This window comes from Varroa destructor, unplaced genomic scaffold, assembly GCF_002443255.2.
Source record: "Varroa destructor unplaced genomic scaffold, Vdes_3.0 BEIS01000006.1, whole genome shotgun sequence".
NCBI classification, from domain to species: Eukaryota; Metazoa; Arthropoda; class Arachnida; order Mesostigmata; family Varroidae; genus Varroa; species Varroa destructor.
The window spans coordinates 18307641-18328685 of record NW_019211459.1 but is presented as its reverse complement, the minus strand read 5'-3'; the positions used below and the strand labels follow the sequence as shown (position 1 = coordinate 18328685).

Genomic DNA, 21045 nt, shown 5'->3' with positions numbered 1-21045 from the left:
AGCACAGCTGCTCTGTACCACAGATTATACGATACTGTACCACAGATATAGTAGTAGATGCCCGTTTTCTAACAAATGTATTGTCCGATGCGGACAATATCCCGCATACCTGCGCACATGCATAATGGACTTCTTCACGAGAAAGACTCAGGATCGATCTATTACTTTAAACACTTTCATAGCTTTCATCGTTAGCCCTGTAGCCAGACAAAGCCAACTGCAAATGTTTGTCATCCAATAGGTAAAATACCGTTAGCGGGCGTAGAAATCTATCCCGCGTCCATGAAAATTAAAATTTCAGTGTTAGTTATCAGTGCATCAACCACCTCTACAATATATACGTAAGTAAATAAATATATACGAAATGAATTACCTGGTGCTTGCAAACAGGATGATCATATAAGAATTTCATAACGCTTTTTTTTCCTAATGTATATATTATTTACAGCCATAAACATCGAGGGCAGTTATCTAAGCGGTGGAAGCAGCCAATTCCGGAGGAGGGTAGAGGAAATACATATTATTATTATTGTCTTTATGTATCTTCAGCGTGGTTCTTCATGATGCAAAGTCATTGAGTTACCAACTGGCCCATTAGGTAGCAGGTAATCTGCTCAGCTCACGTTGCCAACTCTACCGCGATGAGGGTCACCCAAATTCTGCCTTGCCTACTTGACTAATGTGTAGACGCGCACCGATGCTGCTGGGGCCGCCGCCGCCGCTGCTGACTGCTGGATTGCATCGTCCCATTTGTCGATTAAAGGATGAAGGATACCAACACCGTCGCAAGCAGATGATTCGGGTGTGCTTCAGTGGTGGCTAATATGGCCAATAAGGGTAACTGGCACAGGTTGAATTGCGGGGAGAGACGAACGGGCACAGCCCCATGGGAAACGGATACCGGGGTGTGGCGCTATAAAGAGGCAACTCATCAAAAAGGGAACATGCTACACAGAGAATGCGACCGAAAGAGGAGGGGGCTAGGTGCGGATTTGGGTTGAGGGAAGCTATCCCCTTTTAAAGGAAAGTGCAGAAGTAAGTATGCAGCTCTCAAAAAGCGTCAACAAATTCCGAGAAGGTAGCGGTTATTTGAATCATAGATTTTACCAGAATTTAATCAGAAACCTCACGGGATTATTTGTGAACGTCAATTATTCATAAGCTTTTTACCAAAGACTAAATAGCTAGTTTTGTGCCGGTAGACTATAATATTATTACTAAACATACTTGCTAGTGACGTATTTTTATTTCACGTTTCTTTACCATGCATCCGATGCGCTTTATCAAATACTAATATCATTGGTTTTATTACTTATTCTTTAATGTTATATTGACCAGTGGAATTCAGCCTCTGCTAGAAGCACTTACATTTTCAAATCATTCGCATGTACGGTATTGTTACAACTTTTATCCTGTACGCTAAAAGTGTGGTGCGAGATGATACAATGATTTTGCTTGATTTGTGGTTTTGCAAATATAGACCCGCTTAGACAACCACAACAAATCGGCTTCATAATTAAGTTCACTGGTATAAGTCAGTTGCTTGGACCATTCGAGGTTGGTCGTCCTCACCGAGTCTCTCTCCAGGCCAACGTATTTTTCTAGTTCGTGCCTCATATCGTACCTAGGACCGTCTTTATATTTACAATACTAATACTTTTCTAAAGATTATTTTCTAAAATTAATAATACAAAAATAGTGGCTTGGCTCCTCTAGGCGCCGGCAATATATCTTGAATATAGAAAGAGTTACATTTCTCAAAATGTATATATATATATATATATATAATATCGTACTTCCTTGACAATCTGCTAATAAATGTTCTCTTGCGAGTAAAAAATAAAAGAGGAAAGTTTCTAACGAGTTCGCTTTCTTCTAACAGGTATCGTTTTGTGCTAGCATACTTTAACAGCCCTCTATGCAGCTTTGTCTTGATGAGTAGCATATTTCATGCTATAAAAAATGTCCGAGAAATAGATATATTATTTCTCTTCAGAGATCATGACGAGGCCGACTACATCATAAGATTCTCCGCAGTGAGCATCCCTGTTCCACGTCTCAGGCTCGATGACTTAGAGGCCTTTAAATTATTTTTGCTGTCGATTAGTGCTGTCCTGAACAGCTGCCTCAGGCCAGGCTGAAATGTGACATAATAAACGTAAGAACATAGCAGAAAAATATTGCCCTGTATCACATGTCGCAAAAACGCTTATTTCTGAGCAGGTAGGGCTTAACACGAGCAGTCCCCTCGATTCCTATAAGAATCATGCAATGAGGTCGCTTTTAGGAACGGGATGTCTTGGATGCTCTAAGGTGAGGTACTTGGCAGCTGAATCGATACTACGTGTGTATGTAGCAATGACGTCGCTATAGAAACTGTACAGACGTCCGTTTTTTTGTTAGCGTTGCGCATGTGCAATAGTTGCTCCATTTAGCGTAAAAAAACTCTATAGCGTGGCGAAAGCGCTTAGTCAGAATCGGAATTACACGTGCTATACAAGTTTTTTCTGTTATTCGCTCGACGTTTTTATCTCTTGGTTGATTTTTCGATATTTCGTCCAAAATTTCATACAGCCTATGCCTGTTCCTGGACTTTTTGGAACAAAACAAATTCAGTGCCAGGATGACAACCTATGTAAACAACAGAACGCGATAATTTCCATAAATCGAACAACGGGTATCTGCGATTATACCGTTTAGCATGTATTTTAGATATATGTCTGCAAAGAGTTTATTTCAAGACCAGGCTCTGGTTGTCGATCGTAGCGATATTATACTATATATCAGATATATAGATTTTTCATCTAACGGAATGCGTGATTCATCACCGGCCGGCGATTCCTGGCCTTTCGTGGTCGCAGAAGTGATATGAGGCCGAATAAGCGAGCTCTAGGGAATTAAGAGATTCGTTTTCCTATCGCCATCTTGCTTGGCCTAGAGTTTGCTCGCCAACTAAACGGTACAGGGTACAACTGTATCTTATGGCCTGTTATCCATAATACACTAAAAACATCTCCATATGTCGGGTTCACGAAGTTTAGACAGCGAAATACACGAAGAGGCTCGCAGAGTAGCCGCGGACGTTAGTTACACTGTGGCCGCCCGCGTTACTACCATCGGCCGTGTCACGGAGCCTGCATTGCATCATCTATGTAAATTCATCCAATGATTTCCATGTTAACGACGTACATCTCTTTCGAACAACAGCTGAAAAACGTCTTTAGATACGCAAATTGTACACACAGTATTATTCAGTGATACTGGCTTTTTCAAAAGTATAATAAATGTACTTTTATTGAGATTTTTTCTGCGCACGAAACATAAACCATGCCGCCACCGCTGACTGAACTATATCAGGGCTGTCTATATTGTGTGTTTGCGTCAATTTAATTATATGACTCTTTCGATTCCTTCTTTGTCACTCAGGAGTCCATGTGTATTGTCGAGCTCATTTGAGACTTTGTCGTCATAAATCGTCCTTAGCTCCTGCGTTGTACTAGAGAGCAATTTAGTTGAGAGTAGAATAAGATCCTTATTTCTCCTTTAGCAACTCAAACGAACAATGTACTATAGACTAGGAGATTGGAATGGTTGAGGATGCGAAGGCACACGACTCAACATCAGGGTTTGCGCGTCGTACAAAAATCGACCTAGCAAAAAACCTATACACAATAAAACTGGGACTCTCGAGCTGTTGCCCGTGCCCGCAAGAAACCCTGAGCAGACCGCGCCTTGCTTTTTGAATGGCTTTCGTTTGACTGGCGAAATGAGCGTTAATAAAAATGCCGACCTGTTCTGAATACTGCTGTATCAGAGTAAAATAGTAGACCTATTAGCTTCAGCTCTCCTGTTTCACTTTTTACCATACTCAATTTTATCTGAACAAGGAAAATGTTCTTTATTCTAACTTCATTCAGGCTCATTTGGAATGAGCCTTGGAGTGAGCAAAATTGACTGTTAAAGATTGTTTTTTTTTGTTGAAAAACTAATACTAGAACTGGAAAATGCATCTAAATTAATGGGAATAGGCACGTGCATGCTAACGCATAAAATGATTTTTTTAAAAGACATTTGGACTTAGGTCAGCGGCATTAAATTCAGCGGCAAGTTGTACTAATGACCTAGTAAGATCCGCGTACGGTGCCCACGAAAACCGATCGTGAAGAGATTTTGCTCCTTTCATCCTTTCAGGACCAGTCCTGTGGAAGACGTGATTGTTTGACAATTGCAATAAGGATGCACGTGGTACCAGACAACAAACAGGATTTGATTAGAAAATCATTTTTGTAAATTTACTTCATTTGTTCTGTAAATTATTTGACAGAGTCTAGTAAATCTTGCAGTTATTTTACGTCAAAGAAGCTTGATAAACGCCAGAATTAATTTCTTCGGCGAAGCCGAACGTGTGTGTATGGCGACTTCCCTCTTTCCGCAGATGAGATCCGTAGCTAACTAGAATATCAACCATTCGACATGGATGAGAAATGATCGCGTGAGAGAAAATGTGTGCATGTATGTTATGTGTTCGCGTGTGTCTATGTGTAGGTATGCTGCTTATCTCTATACCCAGGAATACAAAACAGCCATGACAATTTGTGCAGTTCTTCTGCCTCGTGGTGCAAGGACGTGCTTTCCGTTATTCCGTTCTTTGCTGTAGTGCGGAGCTTTTGCCGACCATTGTTGGCGTGCCAAAGTTACTATGACCCCTAAATGTAAGTTTTCTCTTCCGCCGCTGACAGCGCGGTCGCTGCCGCTGGCGATGCTGTCGTTCTGGTGAGCGCTGTTTTGCGGTCGAGAACGCTTGACGCTCGACTGCTGATGGAACCTGCTAGGCCCCCCTTCGGTCTGAGAAACAGGAAACCTTCTCTGAATCCCATTGCGGCTGCCGCCGCCGTCGCCATTGTTTCCACTGTAGTCAGACGCCGGCTTTCTCTTTCACCCGGGACAGGCCGTCCAGCGCCGGTGGTGATAAGGACGAAAAGCGAAATTACTGCTAGCGCTACGAAAGCTACGAGTATCATGTAGAACGTCCATTTCAGCAGCGACCGCCACATGGCTGCGTTTGACCAGCACGATCTGGATGGACGGGCAAACGGTTGTAGAACGTCGAGAGCGGGGAATGAAGCAATATGAACGCTAGCGACGGTCGGGGGTACGATCTAGGCGATGAAAGAAAGGACGAGAACGATTGCCCCTTGCACTCGGACGAAGGCTGATGAGGGATGGCGCGCGTAGTTTGTTTGGGCTAAAACAGGGAGTCAGAGATCTGCAGCGTTCTCGCGGAGCGATTGCAAGATCGCGGCCGGCAGACGGGTGGCAGCGCGGCGGGCGAGGGTGGGTGCATGACGAATGAACAAATGCAATTACGATTTGTGTTTTCGACCGCCTCCAGTGGTCAGCTTCGTTCTGTTCCGTTCCGTTTCGTCATCGTACTTAGGGGTGCGCGTACAAGCGCTGTGGCCCTTCAGTCTGACGCGGCAAAGAGGTGGAAGGAAAGGAAAGCGGTCACTTGAAAACCTCCATTTGCAGTCTTCATTACACAGCTTTTAGCTTTGCCGGATGTTCTAGAAAGAAAAAACATTTATTTGTTTAGTGTTCTGGCTTATTAGACCTTGAGCAACTACTTGAAGTGATTGAGAAATGGGAGCAAGCGCGCTAAGGCGATTCGACTCGTTATAGGTGGGATACTGTTGTTAAATAATATTGGGCGCATTTCGAAATTAAGTAACTTTCAAACTATGCTCCGTTGGCAAACGAAATTTAACTGGTGAATATTTCAGTCTTCTAGAAACTTTGTGAGTGACATTAAGCAAGGCGGCTTTAAGCGAAATTACAGTACATAAATAATGCATATGTTTTGAGAATGAGTATTGGAGTGTTGAAGATCAGCCAGGAGATGACCAGATGTCGGGACCTGAAGGACAAGAGCGCGTTATCACGATCGAGCAGGCTTTTGACGGAAACAAAGCTTGCAGCTGAAGGGCTTTGTCCGCTAAAACAGGCGTTGCACGTGTAACTTGTTAGCGATTTATGATCCAAATACTGAACGTGCGGAAGCTAAGTAAAAAATTAGCTCCCGTGAATCGACTTCAGGTCAGTTAGAAATACGTATAGCATACTTCACATACAATTCGCAGAAGCTTAATGAACAAAAAACCCACTTGGAGTGTACTGTAGCCATTGATAAGACATGGCCAGCCGGAATGTAGAGCAGGCAAGAGAATGGCATCGTCCTGGACATCAAGGGCGTGTGCTACTATGAGATACTCACTGAAAGTAAAACTATTAATGCAGCCCGCTATCTTGAGTTCTTCAAGGGACTCGTGGACCGTTAGCATGGCAATCGAAAGCATGCCCTCATCGCCATGCTTTAATTACTTCCTTAATTAAGCAAAGAAATAGCCAACGTTGGCTTCAATCTGCTTATTCTCCTGATCTAAATTCGTGCAGTTACGGGGTATTCTATGCCCTAAAAAAATTGGCAATTTGTAGGCAAGCACAGGAACCATAGACAGAGGAACTGCGTATAACAACGTGAATGGCAGGTATATGGGTATCCAGAAGTTGCCAGAGAGGGGGCAAATGTTTAAAAAAAAATAAAGGAGGATGCCTCTAACGTATATTCAAGTCATCACTATATCCCAACTAGTTGAGTACGCCGGATTTTCTTGTAATAACGTAATATGTATTTTGTTGTGTTTATGCTAAGTAAAAAGCCATAAACAATGATTTTTCTTCTATTCTTAAAAATGCATCCGTTACTCAAAACAAAGCTGCGTTCCCTGCTACACTCTTATGCAGCCGTTAGCCCCGGACATTGTAGATGTGTGGAATCTCGCGTTTGCCTCAGCCCAATGCGCCTCGCCTATGGATTTAGTAACCCAAGAATCACTTCACCGTCAAACGCGGCTAAACTTAAATTGCTAGTAGATTAAGCAATATGCCAGTGTCACTTTTAATGAAATGGTTTCGCAAAGACGATGGCGGCGGCGGGGGGGGTGATAGCGAGAGTAGCAGTTAAGGTGGAACCACTAGATTGACGAAACCCGATAGATCTTGTCAGAAAATTGCGAGTGGTGACGGGATGTTACACAACGTACACGAAAATAGTGCTTAATTAGTCACGTCGATGATGTAGTGGGTGATGGCTGCGTCTGGCGCTCGTGGTCAACATTAATTTACTACGCAAACAAGATGCATAAAGCAAACGAGGCATAATTGTACTTATTATAAGTATGCCCCTAACTTAATCGTATCCCTGTGCATGGACTACGTTCAGTCAGAACATCTTGACATAATTCACTTACAGCTATATTTTCCACGAAATATAACAATACATAATGAGAAACCGTCGATATAGGTAATTTGTCACATGCTATAAATGTTTCAAATGTATACCTGTATTGTTTAGAAGTCCGGACGCTTAATTGAAAAAAAAAATTAGAAGTGACATTTAACAACAAGTTAAACGAGCGAACTGCCTACATTGGGTTGTTCTCGTTTCGATATTAGTATTTAGCTTATTTTTCCTTATATCGTCGTCATTCGAAATCGATACTGTGGTCACCAAAAAAACGTTGGCTCATTACATTTGTACTACCTACGCGCAGCTGCCGTTCATGCGGCGGCCAATTTTGTTTCGATTCTAGCTAAATAGATCACTTTAAGTTCAACTTAGGCATAGCCTCTTTGCTTTGATACGTGTCATCCATGTCAGTATAGCAGAAACACGCCCACACTGCTGTGCTGTTTATTGCATAGGATATTCTCGCTGGCGTAGTTGTCCTTAGGTAGGCACAAGAGACTGCGTCAAGGGTGCCAGGTCTATGGTGCTTCGGAGCGGGGTAGCGACTTGCCAGCGGTCCAGCTCAACGCATTAACAAATTACCCCGAGGCAGGCGACGGCAAGTTGCCGGTTAGGTTTCGACGTAGACGACTAACACCGAATCAACCGCTGAACCACCAGCAGTGCGCCTTCGGCTGCTTGCTTTCGTGCCCATCATGCATGGCGAATGGTGATTGTATTTTATCGAATGGATACAATGAACAGTGACCGTCATCGCTGCCGCTGACGATATCAGCAAAAACAACCCCATCACCACCGTGAGTACGATGTCTCGTTGGACTATGGGCGCCTGCAGCTATGCTGGCAGCGCTATTGACATTGAGACTGAAGTTGACAATAAGCTCGCCACGGTAACGCCTGCGTTTATTTCCCCTTGTGCCTCTGTTTGCCCGTCTTTTCCCATTTATCCTCGCCGAGTATCACAAGCACCGCCATGTGCGTAGTGCAAATCTATTCTGGTTCGAACACAGTTTCACTAATATATCGCGCCGGCTACTCGGTTATTAAACCTAGTGCGTCTTCGGTTTCGTTCTGTTGACAACGTAGGCAGGTGCGTGTCGCAAAAAACCTAGCTATGAATGTACTGTTGGATACGGTTAACGGGCAGGACTCCCTCATCCACCTTTCCGAACTAGACCACACTCATTCTCTTTATAATAGATTATGTCTAATAGTAGAAATCATGAGGAACGGAAAGAACGCGTTGCCACATACTGAATAAGGGACTAGCCGTATTGGCGTACGCGTTAGTGAGCGTCCGACTAACTAGTACCATCAAATATATATGATCGATCCTCAAAGTGTTTGTACTCATTGGGTACGTGTTCAATTTAAATTTGTTCTTTCACGCTTTGTTTGCTCACGTATTCGAGCCTAGTGGGCGTACGTATAGCTTCAGACTGAATAACTCAGCTGATGAGAGGATCGATGTCGATCATGGACGGTTAGTTCATCGTACGTGATGCACTATTGAACCGTACGGATTACCGACATGGCAGCAAACGCTGTCGTATATGATTCATTTGTCGGAAATTAAGTGGCAGAGTAACAGAACAGTAACAAAAGTCGCTTGACCTTGTCTATGTTAAAGGATCGTTGCCTGAACGCACAGGAACAAAGCGCAAAAAAATGTTAGCTATAGTGTTCTTCTCCCTATCTAAATAATCTGCAACTGCTAATAGCTCTTGAGTTTGACTTTTGATGTTACTAAAGCTCTTCTATTAAAGTTAGCAGAAGGTAATTCTAAGACATTGTCAATAACGTCTTTATGGTTTCAGGGCGTTTTACTCCATAACAGGACAATTAGCAGTCAACATAAATGCGTTTTCTCACTTTACAATTAGCGCACTGACCACCTGGACCAAAGTTCTTCTACCTCGGTTGCAGTAAGGGCTCCCGTTTGATTTATCGCTTGACTAATATCAATTACGGAATCGATAGCGACTAGCGATACGACTGTACTTTCGGCTGTTTCTTGTAGGCCGATCTCATATTATCTCACGGTCGAGCGAGCAGCAGGTCTCGCAGCAGATGTTCGCTGGTGCCCGTGGCGCCAGGGTTGACTTTCTCCGTCAATCTTGTCCAGATGACTGGTCGCTGCATCTGCTTGCCAACGTCGTCAACTAGATAGTTGCCCAACTAAAGGCAGTTGAATTTATCCGTGCTTCACAGGTGCAAATATGCCCATGGTAGGCGACTTCCTTGTTCAATCAGACACACGGATGATCTGCTCGCGTCAAAATATTTTCATTTGATGGAGGATTATTTTAGCACTTATATATTATGACGGTACCTTGTTGGATTCCCTGGAGCTGAACAGTCTGCTTGCTAGCTGATGGGACGTTTGTCTAAACAGGGGAGACCTAGAAGGCATGAAGGGGTAGAAGTATCAGGGGGGCCGCTAGCGAGGCGATGCAGGCTATCCTGTGTGTGTAAGATGGAAAAGAAAGCTGGACCACGACCAGAGTGCTAAGAAGTAAGGGACGGAGTGCAAAAACGCGTTATCGCTGGACGTTGAGCCAATATGATCGAAGTGCAGAAGCTTTTTCCTGGAGCTGCCGAAGGGGGACAGACGCACACAGTACGATGGGGTGTGGCATGGGGCCTAAGCGAGTGATGGGGAGATCAGGCTACAAAAACAGAGGCAGAAACCCACAGGCTGGCAGTAGACCAATGGGCAAAGGCAAATGAATTCGCATTGCTCCGAGTCCTAGAGCCGAGGACCCCAGTAGTATATGTTTGGCAGTGGGCGGTGAACGTACCCAACCCTACAAGAACTATCTTTCAAAACATCAGCGAGACTACGGCGTAACTCCAACGAACGAGGCCAAGCCGAAGAGTAGATGAATGAAGTCAGCCGGACAGACTTTAACTCAAGCCAACAATCTCCAAATCAATGTGGAGCTTTCTTCGCTTAAATCGCATGACTACTGTTCCAAATATACCATTGCATGTCTCGATATGACATTGTTGGATAGGCGACTCCCGAAACGCATGTACAAGAACGTAATCGGATGACGTCTACGTATTTGTCCTAAAGTTGAGCCTTCGGCCAGTAGCAAGGAATGAACTGGACGGCGGATGGCTAGTCGCATAGGAAATTTCGGAAGCAGTTGACCAAGCTAAGAAGTCCGACTTTGTGTGGAGTTGGATAGCAGAGCTGGGAATAGTGCGCAAATGCATGGGACAGGGAATAACTCTCAGATTTCTCCATTTCTATGCTAATAGAAGATAGTGGCTAGACTCTTTCTTCTTTACCCCTATGTGTATATATATATATTGTGAGTTCGGTGAAGACGAAAGCATTTTAGGGACAAGACTTATGCAGTTTCGTACAGTTTCAATGCTTCCGTCATCAGACGTTCATGTTTCCTAAAAATAAACAACAGAAAATTCTAGCACCGTACACGTAAAGTGGATTACCTTCAATGATCGATGTGCGTAGTTTTTATTTTATAAACAACGGCTTTGAAAAAATCAGTAAATTTACTCAGTACCATAAAAGTCTAGCTTTCTAATACATATGCAAGTGCTTCACCAATTGTGCCATATTATTGTGGAAATATTTCAGTTTCAATGGGTATAAGTTGCTTTATCTTATTGCTGATTGTTATTTCATACCAGCAGGACATGTTGTCCTTGTCCTTGATACGAGCCCCGGAGCAGAGGTTAGGTTTCCATTTGTAGCGAAAGTTACACGCTAATTTTAAAGTCAGTCTAGTTGCACGATTATAAGGTAAGCGGAGTCAAAGGGAGATTTTTCAGAAACATTCTCATAATGAGATACTGGCAAAATTCATACTCTAGCCGGTTCGAGTTGTCGCAAGACTACGGTACGCGAATCCACTTTTCGTACAATAAACTGTACATCTATGTTACGGATGAACTTGATATCTGAATATCGATACCGGAAACAGGGAAATAAAAAAAAATCGAAGTTTAGAAAAATGAAGTTGCTAGTAAGTTATAAGTTTCGCACAAACGGTCAACAGGCAGCTAAACTGCGTGACTGTGAGAATTACAGGTGCATTTAATGTCTAGACTAGAAGATAATGTAATACATTCTCAATGGTGCGAAATAGGTAATTGTAGATTTGCGTATATACTATCAGTTTATATATATAGTCAGATTGCAACTGACTAGTATTTTAATAAATGTATATACTAATATACAGTATATATACAACACCAAAGCGTCAGTTCTGATCGTCCTTTCGTATCTATATGAACGTACAGTTACCACATATAGTACTGAGAACGTCTGAATTATATTTTAAGATTGCTGTGGATTTTTCCTTACTTCTCCGAAGGCTTCCGGAAGGTTTCCTTACTTCTCCGATTGCTAGAAATATCACATACGGACAATTCAAAATCAGCCAAGCTAGGCTTGAGCGAAAGTTTTTCACGCAAGCTAAGGAAATCATTAGGTAGTATGGATTTTTCAACAATGTTGGTCTTTTTACCCTTAGTTTAATGTAATTTTTTTTAATACCACACTTTTACGTGCTAGCACTTTTATAATTATTTATAATTACTTTCTCTCGAAAGACTCAATAGAGTATGTATATATATATATATATATGTTATAAGAATACAACTGTTAGTATGACTACTAGTGCTAACAATCATTTACTCATATTGTTGTTGATCCTGTGCTAATTACAAGATCACTCAGTCGATTTAGAAGTCTTTTCCCATCAACTTGGTACGTCAGACACCTGACAGAGTTGGCACCTTCATGGATGTTCCGCAAAAAACAGGGACTATGCAACGCGTTTATAGTGTGATAGGCTGTAAGTAGAAATAGGGCTGTCTCCAGATTATTCTAATACCTTTCTGCGAAGGAACAAACCGTCTCACACAGTAGTAATCTGGCTACTTGTTAGAGATAAAGTTGACTTTAATTCGCAAAGGCCCATTTATAGATGAAAGACATTATTGGTTTTTGGAGGAATATGCCATTCGCAGAAAGCTACGAGGAAAACGGCCATAATTAGGCTACAGAAAGGTCCCAAACTATTGCCACGTACCCTTTTCAAAAGATTTGCGTAGTGCCAATCTAGTTAGTCCAAATCCAAGAGACGATAAATTCAATGATGATATAACAAGGCCCTAGATGTCTACGAATCAGTGTAAAAGAAACTGAAAAAAAAAAGCATTAATTTAACACGTGCTTCAGCCGTTCTCTTTTTTCTATTCATAAGTTCTGTTAACTACTGCCCTTAACAGAGTTAAGAGCAGTAGTTATTAGTAAAGTAGAGTTATTAAAAGCTTAAGAGTATTTTACGTTACGTCTCATCGTTTATAGCTTTTTCGTGTGGTCTTGATCAAGTGGTCTTCCCTAGGAACGGTCTGAATATTCGACGCAATAGATAATGGTGTCCACAAAGACGGCCTCTGGAACCTTTTGCACAAGGAGTTTATCACTCGATACTCAGTTGCTCATTTTCGAGCTGTGGCTCGCCCCTGTCGAAGTCTTTCGGATGCTCCTACCACAACAACGTTTATTTATTTTTTTGCTTTCATATTTTCTTCGCAGCGTCGAAAGGCAGCTCTTGCTTTGCCCTCCTTATTGCACTGACGGGTTAAGCAGGGGTCTGAAAGGCACAACTAACATTAGATGTAGACGACCCCCTGAGCAGCCGTCGCAGTCGATACAGCGAGTGGTGAATAAGTAGGGGCAAAAGCGGCTGGGCCTCTGCCCATAAGTGGTCCACGCCCTTGTAAGTCCATTACACTGAGCTTTCACTACACCTGCCCCAGGCGGATACGAGGGCAGGCAGACTGGTGCGCCGCGCCTCGCCTCGAGAAGGGTAATTAATTATTTATTAAAATAATCTCAATAAATTAAAAGGAACTTGAAGTCAATAGATGGCCAAGATCGCGTGCAGCAATGTTCACGTGCTTCGCAGCGAGTAGCCAGCTGACTGGATAGTGGGCAACCAAGCAAGGGCTGGTGCCTTGACTAGTGTTCCGCTGGTGCTGCCCCTCACGGATCAGGTCGAAAAGGCCCAAACATTGCGCCACAAGCAGCCTGAACAATCTTGGCCTAGCTCACCTGGTCATGGACAAAGATCCTTTCATAGGGAAAGTATGGTCCTCTTTGACATCAAACCCATCTGTCCCCTTTCCTTTGTGCCAGTTCCGATCTCTCTATTTAAACGCTAACCCCCTCGACGGAACCTTGAAATATTGAAATGTTCATGTCAAAAGGATAAACAGCGGGTGGAATGAGACTCATAATTAGATATGTTCATTGGCAACGATAAGCGTTTTGAACATCTTATTTTCGGGTCGGTGATGGCATCGTGCAACGACCGAATCATGCTTTTTATATAGGCGTTATTCTTATTAATAGATTTAGGTCAACGAACCGCACGTTAGCATTGTCTTTCAACATTACTATTGAATATATGTGATGTAAAAATGATTGAATAACAACATTTTAGTTTGTTCTACATGCAAAGGTTTCTTTTGGACTGATCACAGTAGATGTGCACCTCATTCATTAAATAATAGACACTTGGGAAAATAGTATTCATTTTTTGGCCGTTTTCTATGCGAACTTGCCTCGAAGTGGTAAAATACATTTACGTGGTAATCGGGAGGGGGATTAATGACGATAAAAAAATAAGCATGATAGCTTGTTGGAACCAGTGATCGTTCTAACACGGTAGATGTAGGGTGAAGGACCTATGGTAACCAAATAGATTTGCATTTCAATTAGTGTTCAATGAGATTAGATACGCACAAATCGACTAACAAACTTTGCGGACGGGTCACTGTTAACTTTCACACAGAAAGATTTGTTTGGGTTTGTATAAAACACCTTCAAATCAGGAATAATTATATTTAAGGTAAAAATGGAATAATTTCGCTTGAAAACAGAAAATCTTGAACCGACATAGATAGCTTTAAGGAAATTATAAAGCTACGGGGACTCGATGAAGTCACTGGAAATTCAAACTCCGAACTTATAAAATGAAAAAACGAAAAGGAAAAACATTCGGCGTACGTTAAAATCACTAGGGCATTTGAACGTGGGAACGATATAATTACAACAAAGCAACTAACTTGATGCACTGAAATTTTTGAAAAGTTACAGCGGAACAACTTTAAAAGCGTAGATTTCACCTTGGAGCTATTGTGTTGGGTGTCATGATTCATTGGAATCGAGTTACTTAACGGCACACTTAGAGCGTGGCTAAAACAAGCTAATGGAGCAAGTTAATGAAGTAACTTAAGCTGGCAGAACAGCTGCATGGCAACAGTCTAAAGCAACGGGATAACTTCAACAGTAGACACCTGCAATTTGGTAAGATTTAACATGAAGCATATTCGTTAATACTAGAATAAAGCGATAAAATAACTTAGCGGTGAGGTGACAGTATTGTTCAAACGGACCAACGGATGAATGGAGAAACTATAAGGGATCAGCGAGATTGCTTATTCCCTGTTCGAGTAACCAAGAATAGGGAAACGAGGCTAAAATTTGTTGAAAAAAAAAGGTGATGTACAATTTATATAAAATTTACGTAAAGGATTATTCTCGATACTTGTAAATGCAAACAATTAAGATGACCTAAGTTTTATTATAATGCGTATACCCCCCGTACTCATCACAAAAAACTAAATCTAAACTGCTACTATCATGAACATGATCTAGTTATGTATTAACTGATAGGATCTACTCTGCTAAGTAATAACGGGACTTAGACAAGTAAACATTGAATGTTACATTTGATGAAAAGGTTCGCATGCTATGATACGTTCACTTATAAGCCGGCTACTATGGGATTGACTGCGCAGAAGAAACGCAATAATAGAGCGTCGAGCGTTGATGATGGCGCAAATATTTCTCACTTTCCAAATAGACGGGCAGATCAGAATTAGGGGTTTGCCAACAAAGTCGAGAAACAAGGCTACCTACCCCTGAAAATATCGAGGCGGAGTTTTGGGTATTGCATTATAGGGTAGATGCATACGGGGCAAGTAAGAATGGGAGCGAGTGTGGGGCGAGGGCAGATGCGACAGCGATAATTCGTATTTCTGATAGGTGGAGATTCAGGCCATGTCCAGGTGGGCAGACAATAGCTAAGCAGCGCCAAGAACAGTAGCAGGAAGAGAAGGGGAAACAGCGGGAAAGTCTGGGGCTAGGCAAAGGTGGCCAAAAACTAAAGGTGGATGGTTGGCCGAACGGGACAACTCAGACAATTTCACGCTTTGCTGATGATCGAAAATCATCGTCCCCCTTGGATCCGTTGCAACAGCACCAGCTGTATGATAGTACAGCGTGTATCCTTCTTTCTACTCGACGACCGCCATCCCGTTTAGCCTGATCTCTTTCCCTTTCGCTAGTTGCCTTCTGTTTGAACCTAACCCCAGGGGGGTACCCGCAACTTCGTCAGCAAGCTAGCCCGCTATCGCATGACGTGGTGCTGCGTGATCTGTGGTCTGTTCGCATAGGCATCCAGCAGGACAAGCTGGGGGTACGGCTCCTACCGCTACTGCTTCGTCGGTCGCCGTGACCGTCCTCTGCAACCAGGCGATCTATGAATTTACGTGAGTAGTTTCCCGTTCGAAGCAGCAGACCATAATCGCGTTGAGAACTTAGTGTATCTCCCTTCGTGTGTCTGACCCAACTCGCTGCCGCTGCAGCCGCTGTCTATTTCCATCGCACGGCCCCCGATTTAGATACACCGTTTTGCGACAAAACATGGATCTCTGTCTGTATCGATGTGCATAGAGGTTGCAAGCTATCCTGGCATGTATTCGGTATACAATAACCGATTATAATGCTAAGTTTTCAACTGTCTCCAAGCAAGTGGGACCCATTGAGCCTTAAAACGGATATCCAGGTAGACGCCTCTTGTTCATCCCTGAGCAAGCGACTGCTGCCTCTTGGCAGTGGCATAGTTTTTTTCATACTAAGTTACGCCTCCAAGCCTGACCAGTTTGCCCCGACGACTAATGAAAATTTATCGGACGAAGGGTGACCCGGAAATGGGCCAACCCACTATTTTTGTAGTGAGAAGGTAGTACAAAGCCAGGCAGATGATACAGCGTACAATTGACCGACGCATTTTGCCAGCTTCGCTGCTGCTACTTTAGCAGCAGCAACAGCGTACCGTCATACTTATTTATTATTCACAAGAGGTGTTTGTACAATTTAGATCTTTCGTAGACGGCAGCGGATAATGTTTCATTTTCAAACGTGCTAAGGGGTAATCCAACACGGAGGTACACTTTTTTCACGACAGATGGACTCCAGGAGATGCTCCAGGAGGTGACTATAGGGGCTTGCCTAATAAATGGCTCGTACTCATAGGGATTATATGTTCGGCATAACGATAACATATCATCATAAATAATGCTTTTGCGCTGGATGAGTTTTTGCATTCAAGGTGGGTGGTCGCCATTGTATCGTACGTTTACAGACTTCGTCGTTGGTATTATTCTGAGTCATTGTTCTGTATCATTGCGCTGTTTTCTGCGATTTTCTTCGGTAGCTGAGCCGTTGTCCCTGGAACGATGCCGGTCATTTAAATCTCGCGAGTGAATCTCTGATGTACATCAAATCAGACACGTTATCTAATTTATGACGATATGGCAATCTCTAGTATGCCCTTATAAATGCCGTTATCCTCGAAAATCTAGTTCGGTACGACACAGGCACCGATTGCTTATGGGCCTGCTTTAGAATAAACTACAGTTACTCTAGTTTGCAATTAAGCCCTATTTCTATTTTTCTAAATACTTGTTCTTACCAGCTTCGAAAAGAAGCTTATTGGCAGGCCTAATAACCTTATTGATATGACATCTATATATCGAACTCAACGACATCGTCTCCAGGTTTCAGTAAAATGAAGGTAATGTTACGAACGTCATTTTCCTGCTCGATAGTCAGGTAGTAAACATTTAATTTCACTTAAAGCAGAGCAGCGCACTCGTATAATAGAAAATACTATGCAACAATTCCGGATTCACGCCAACCTTTGTACTCAACGTTGATCGGAGCACGATATGCTTGATGCTGTGAGTTTAAAGTATGCTTTCTGTGCTGCAAAGTCAAATAACAGATATTAGCTTATGCCAAAATTAATTCAGGAGTTATTCTGCACGAACACGAATTGAAGAAACGTGCTAATTTAGACTGCTATGCGGGTTCTATGGCGCGCAATTTAAATTTCTTCTAAAAAATAACGGACTTTAGTAGCAATGTTACCTAAACGACGACGCTTGCCAACGTACTTCGGATATGAATACTGAATTTCGACTAGTAGCTAATCAGGTAATTGTCTAAAAAAAAAAAAGGGGGTTCAGAAATATCAGGATTACATAGCTGATTCTTAGAGAATTCTGTAAGTTTCATGACACGCGTTATGTTACTACCTCCATTGATTTTATTCTGATTCTAGCTTGTTTTTACTTAAATTATTAACAAAAACAATCAATTTCGTTTGATATAAATACAAGGAGTCAAAAGAATACTCTGTAAAGATGCAAAATTACAATTCGATATCTTTTTTTTTTCGGAAAAAATGAAAGATTTGACATTTTTGGGGAAAGAGGGGAGATAGGAACAAAATATTTCTAGGTTATTAAGATCTAGGGCTGTGAGTAGCTTACACATAGATACACTAAGCATTATCACATCTGGCAATATCTATAAATTATTGTTATGCAAAAGTTAAACTTCGACATTAACCTCACTAAGTGTTTCGCAGGTCTTCTTGCCGTCTGACATGACGCTCACTGGGGAAATTTTTCTTCAGCACGCCAGAAAAACTCGGGCTAATGCCATCAGCCTTCGGAAGGAGATAGCCAATTACTTTAATCGCCAGCTATGCCAGGTTTTCGATAGCGATAACGACACGGAAACAGTGACGTCGACTGCTGTTAAGCAATTGAGACAAGTAACCGAAAATCCTAAGGATCCTAGCGAGGTCTTGCCAACACCTAACCAGTCAATCTCTGTAGATCGACGACATCCTGGATTATGCAATTTGCAAAGACACTCAATAGAAGGCATTTCGCAATTTGCCTCAGTCCGTTTACTGAGGCATCAGGGAGCGGTGCCACGTCGTTCGGTACCACGCTCAACGCATTTGTTTACTCCAGCGTCTCCAGTTTCTAAACCTCTACGGCGCAGCGAACAAGACGCTTCTCTTTCGGACCCATTGGCAACCAAATATGTGCAATGATCTGTCTATCAGCCGGTATAACACTGAGGAAGGCCAATGAAGGTATTATTGCCAAGTAACCACCTGGGTCCGAAACGTAAACGACGACCGCCTTCGGATAAGTATATTTATAAAGAAAAGTCACCGAGCAATCGCAAAATTTTGCTGACGCCTGATAAAATGATTAAGCTGAAGAATTGATCAAATTGAGGTATTTATAGCGCAGCTATAGTTTGCGATAGAATTTGAAGGAAAGCGTGAAGAAGGCCTTGGCAAACGAGTTATGACGAGTCATTCGGGACGTGGTAATAAATGTCTTACTATTACTTTAAATGTCTTACTATTGCTTTACTGCTTTCGAGTCTCAGTTTGTTTGATGGCAAATCGACACCCTGAATCAGTGGCAATATTTAAGTCTATTTTGTATTTAAAGATATCTAAGAAAGTGTGAAAAATAGAAGCTCCTGACACTCAGCCTTTTGAAGGGGAGAAATGATTGAAATGACAGTACCTATAGGCTAAACCCTGGTACTATTGTAGTATAAATTTTTCGTGTTTTTTTAATAAGTGCAATTGGCGTTCCCATATGGAATTTCACACGGACCTGGACCGAAACAATAAACTGATTGAAACAAACGTTAGCTATTCCTTCGCACATAAAATGACGGTCGGCTCTCGCGTTGCCATCAAATGATCAGGCTACGTGCGACCGATCGCCATGCGAACAGGCCATGAGCTTTTGGAGGACCGAAAGATAGCGGGAAGATTCAGCTCGTACCCTATAGTAGGACATGTTCTTAAGTACTGCCATCGCCATCTGTCCGAACCTGCGCGATACCAAACTCGATTTTTTTCCAGGCCGATGCCATTATCCAGTCTTACCCTAGTAGCTGCTTAAAATTGAACTACGACCTATTTATGGCGAGTTTGTTGTTGAGTTTGTAAGTTGAATAGACGTACTTTCAGATGATCTGGAGCCAATCCATGGGGTTTTATTCAGTTTCCGCATATTCTGTATCTGAGTTATAATTCTGTAACACACTGATGTAAAATACCAGTTGTAGTCTAGAAAATCCGAACTCAGTGCTCAGCTTTCGTGACAATTTTTTCGCTTGACGCAACGCGTTCCAGTTCTTTGAGTCCCAACACCTGGTTACTTCCTTGCTGGTCTTTAACAACATTTCAACCTATACTCTTGAGAAGTTTATGCTTTTGTTTATAACCTTCTTACCTAGTATCTTCTTCGATGAAGCTTCGCAGCTGTGTGACCTTCTAGGAACAAAAACTTAACCATCTGTATTGATTTTCGAAACTAAAAAACGTTTTTCATTCGGAATTAATTTTTTCTGGTATAAACTCTCTTGTAAAAGCTACTCAACTTCACACTTGTAACAGCCTAATATTAGGCTCTTACAAGTTAATTCGGCGGGCTTTAAACCTTAATTACTTTTTAACTATGTACCGTTAAAAAATGTATTGCTGGTAGATATTCTGGCCGCAAAGAAACCTTTCAATAAAAGCCGGGTGAGTTACCTGTTACAGAATTGTCATCAAAATCCTAAAAATACAAAAACTGAATAAAGAATGGGTTCCTCGCGAATCGGTTCCACGCTGCTTAGGGGTGCGTGTAGTGGATTTCACGCGCAATTTGGGGTACTTTAATCAACAAAAAAAAATTGACATGGCGTATACAGTCACCACAGACAAGGCGTGCTTCAATTTCTACCGCCGGCCGAGAAGGGACCAGGCCAGAAAATGGTGTCGCCCTGAAATGAAATGGAGTCTGGTGACGGTGTCGAGTGGGTCAAGACGTAAGGTAATTACGGTACTTACAATGGACATTAAAGACATCTCTATCAGATACTCACCGAAAATATAATGGAGCCCGGAACCTGAGCTTCCCGAGGGACTCACGCACTGTTGACACGGTAATCGAAAGCACGCAGTCTGTTATGACAACGCCAGCCTTCATCACTGTGCTTCAATTACTTCATGAATCAAGCAAAGAGTACTCAACGTTGGTTTCTACCCGTTTATTCTTTTCCGATCTAGGTCTGTGGGTACCTGGTGAGCAAGCATATCCCACTGCCGACTCAGTTCGAGAAGTTTTAGATGGAAAAATCACATATGAAGACGTCAACTGTAGGTATATGGCTGTCTACCGAGTCTCCAAAATGCTGGGATAAGTGTGTAAAAAATAAAGAAGGGTACCTCTAATACATATTAAAGACATTGTTCTAGGCTAACTATTTTAAAGGTTTTTTTAATTTCAAAGTCTACTCTGACAGCTTTGGTCGTTGCGTTATGTTATATGAATCACTTCAATGTTTCCTAAAGTAAATAAGGGTTTCAGAAAAACCCTAAATAAGGAAAAAGCAAAATTTAGAAGAATGCTTGTATATATATTACAAGATAATCACATATATATTATTTTGCCGCCAAGCAGACGTAATCACTACGAAGGGCTCAGATCAATGCGTGCTAATTTCTGCCAGGTTAAAAGGTTTGCTAGAGACA

General features: G+C 42.2%; 2 protein-coding genes across 5 annotated transcripts in view; both read left to right on the top strand.

Moving 5' to 3' along the window:
- The window catches only part of LOC111252779 (mitochondrial sodium/calcium exchanger protein-like), a 28640-nt gene extending 27346 nt beyond the window's left edge, over positions 1 to 1294 (top strand). Inside the window, exon 4 of the mRNA XM_086992547.1 lies at positions 449 to 1294. Within this exon, the coding sequence (XP_086848673.1) occupies positions 449 to 454 (6 nt within the window). The 3' untranslated portion in view covers positions 455 to 1294. The remainder of the gene's footprint in view (positions 1 to 448) is intronic.
- Positions 1295 to 15115: 13821 nt separating this feature from the next.
- Positions 15116 to 18854, top strand: LOC111252983 (uncharacterized). 4 transcript variants are annotated; one of them, XM_086992549.1, is made up of 2 exons: positions 15116 to 17214; positions 18073 to 18854. In XM_086992549.1, the coding sequence occupies exons 1-2, from the start codon at positions 17209 to 17211 to the stop codon at positions 18547 to 18549; spliced, it is 483 nt and encodes a 160-aa protein (XP_086848675.1). In that variant the 5' UTR covers positions 15116 to 17208; the 3' UTR covers positions 18550 to 18854. The 4 variants fall into 4 exon arrangements, 3 of the variants coding, with proteins under 3 accessions (XP_086848675.1, XP_086848674.1, XP_022667452.1); XM_086992548.1 differs by lacking the exon at positions 15116 to 17214 and adding an exon at positions 17354 to 17380; XR_015329974.1 differs by lacking the exon at positions 15116 to 17214 and adding an exon at positions 17387 to 17706 and having other exon boundaries at positions 18073 to 18212.
- Positions 18855 to 21045: the final 2191 nt, after the last annotated feature.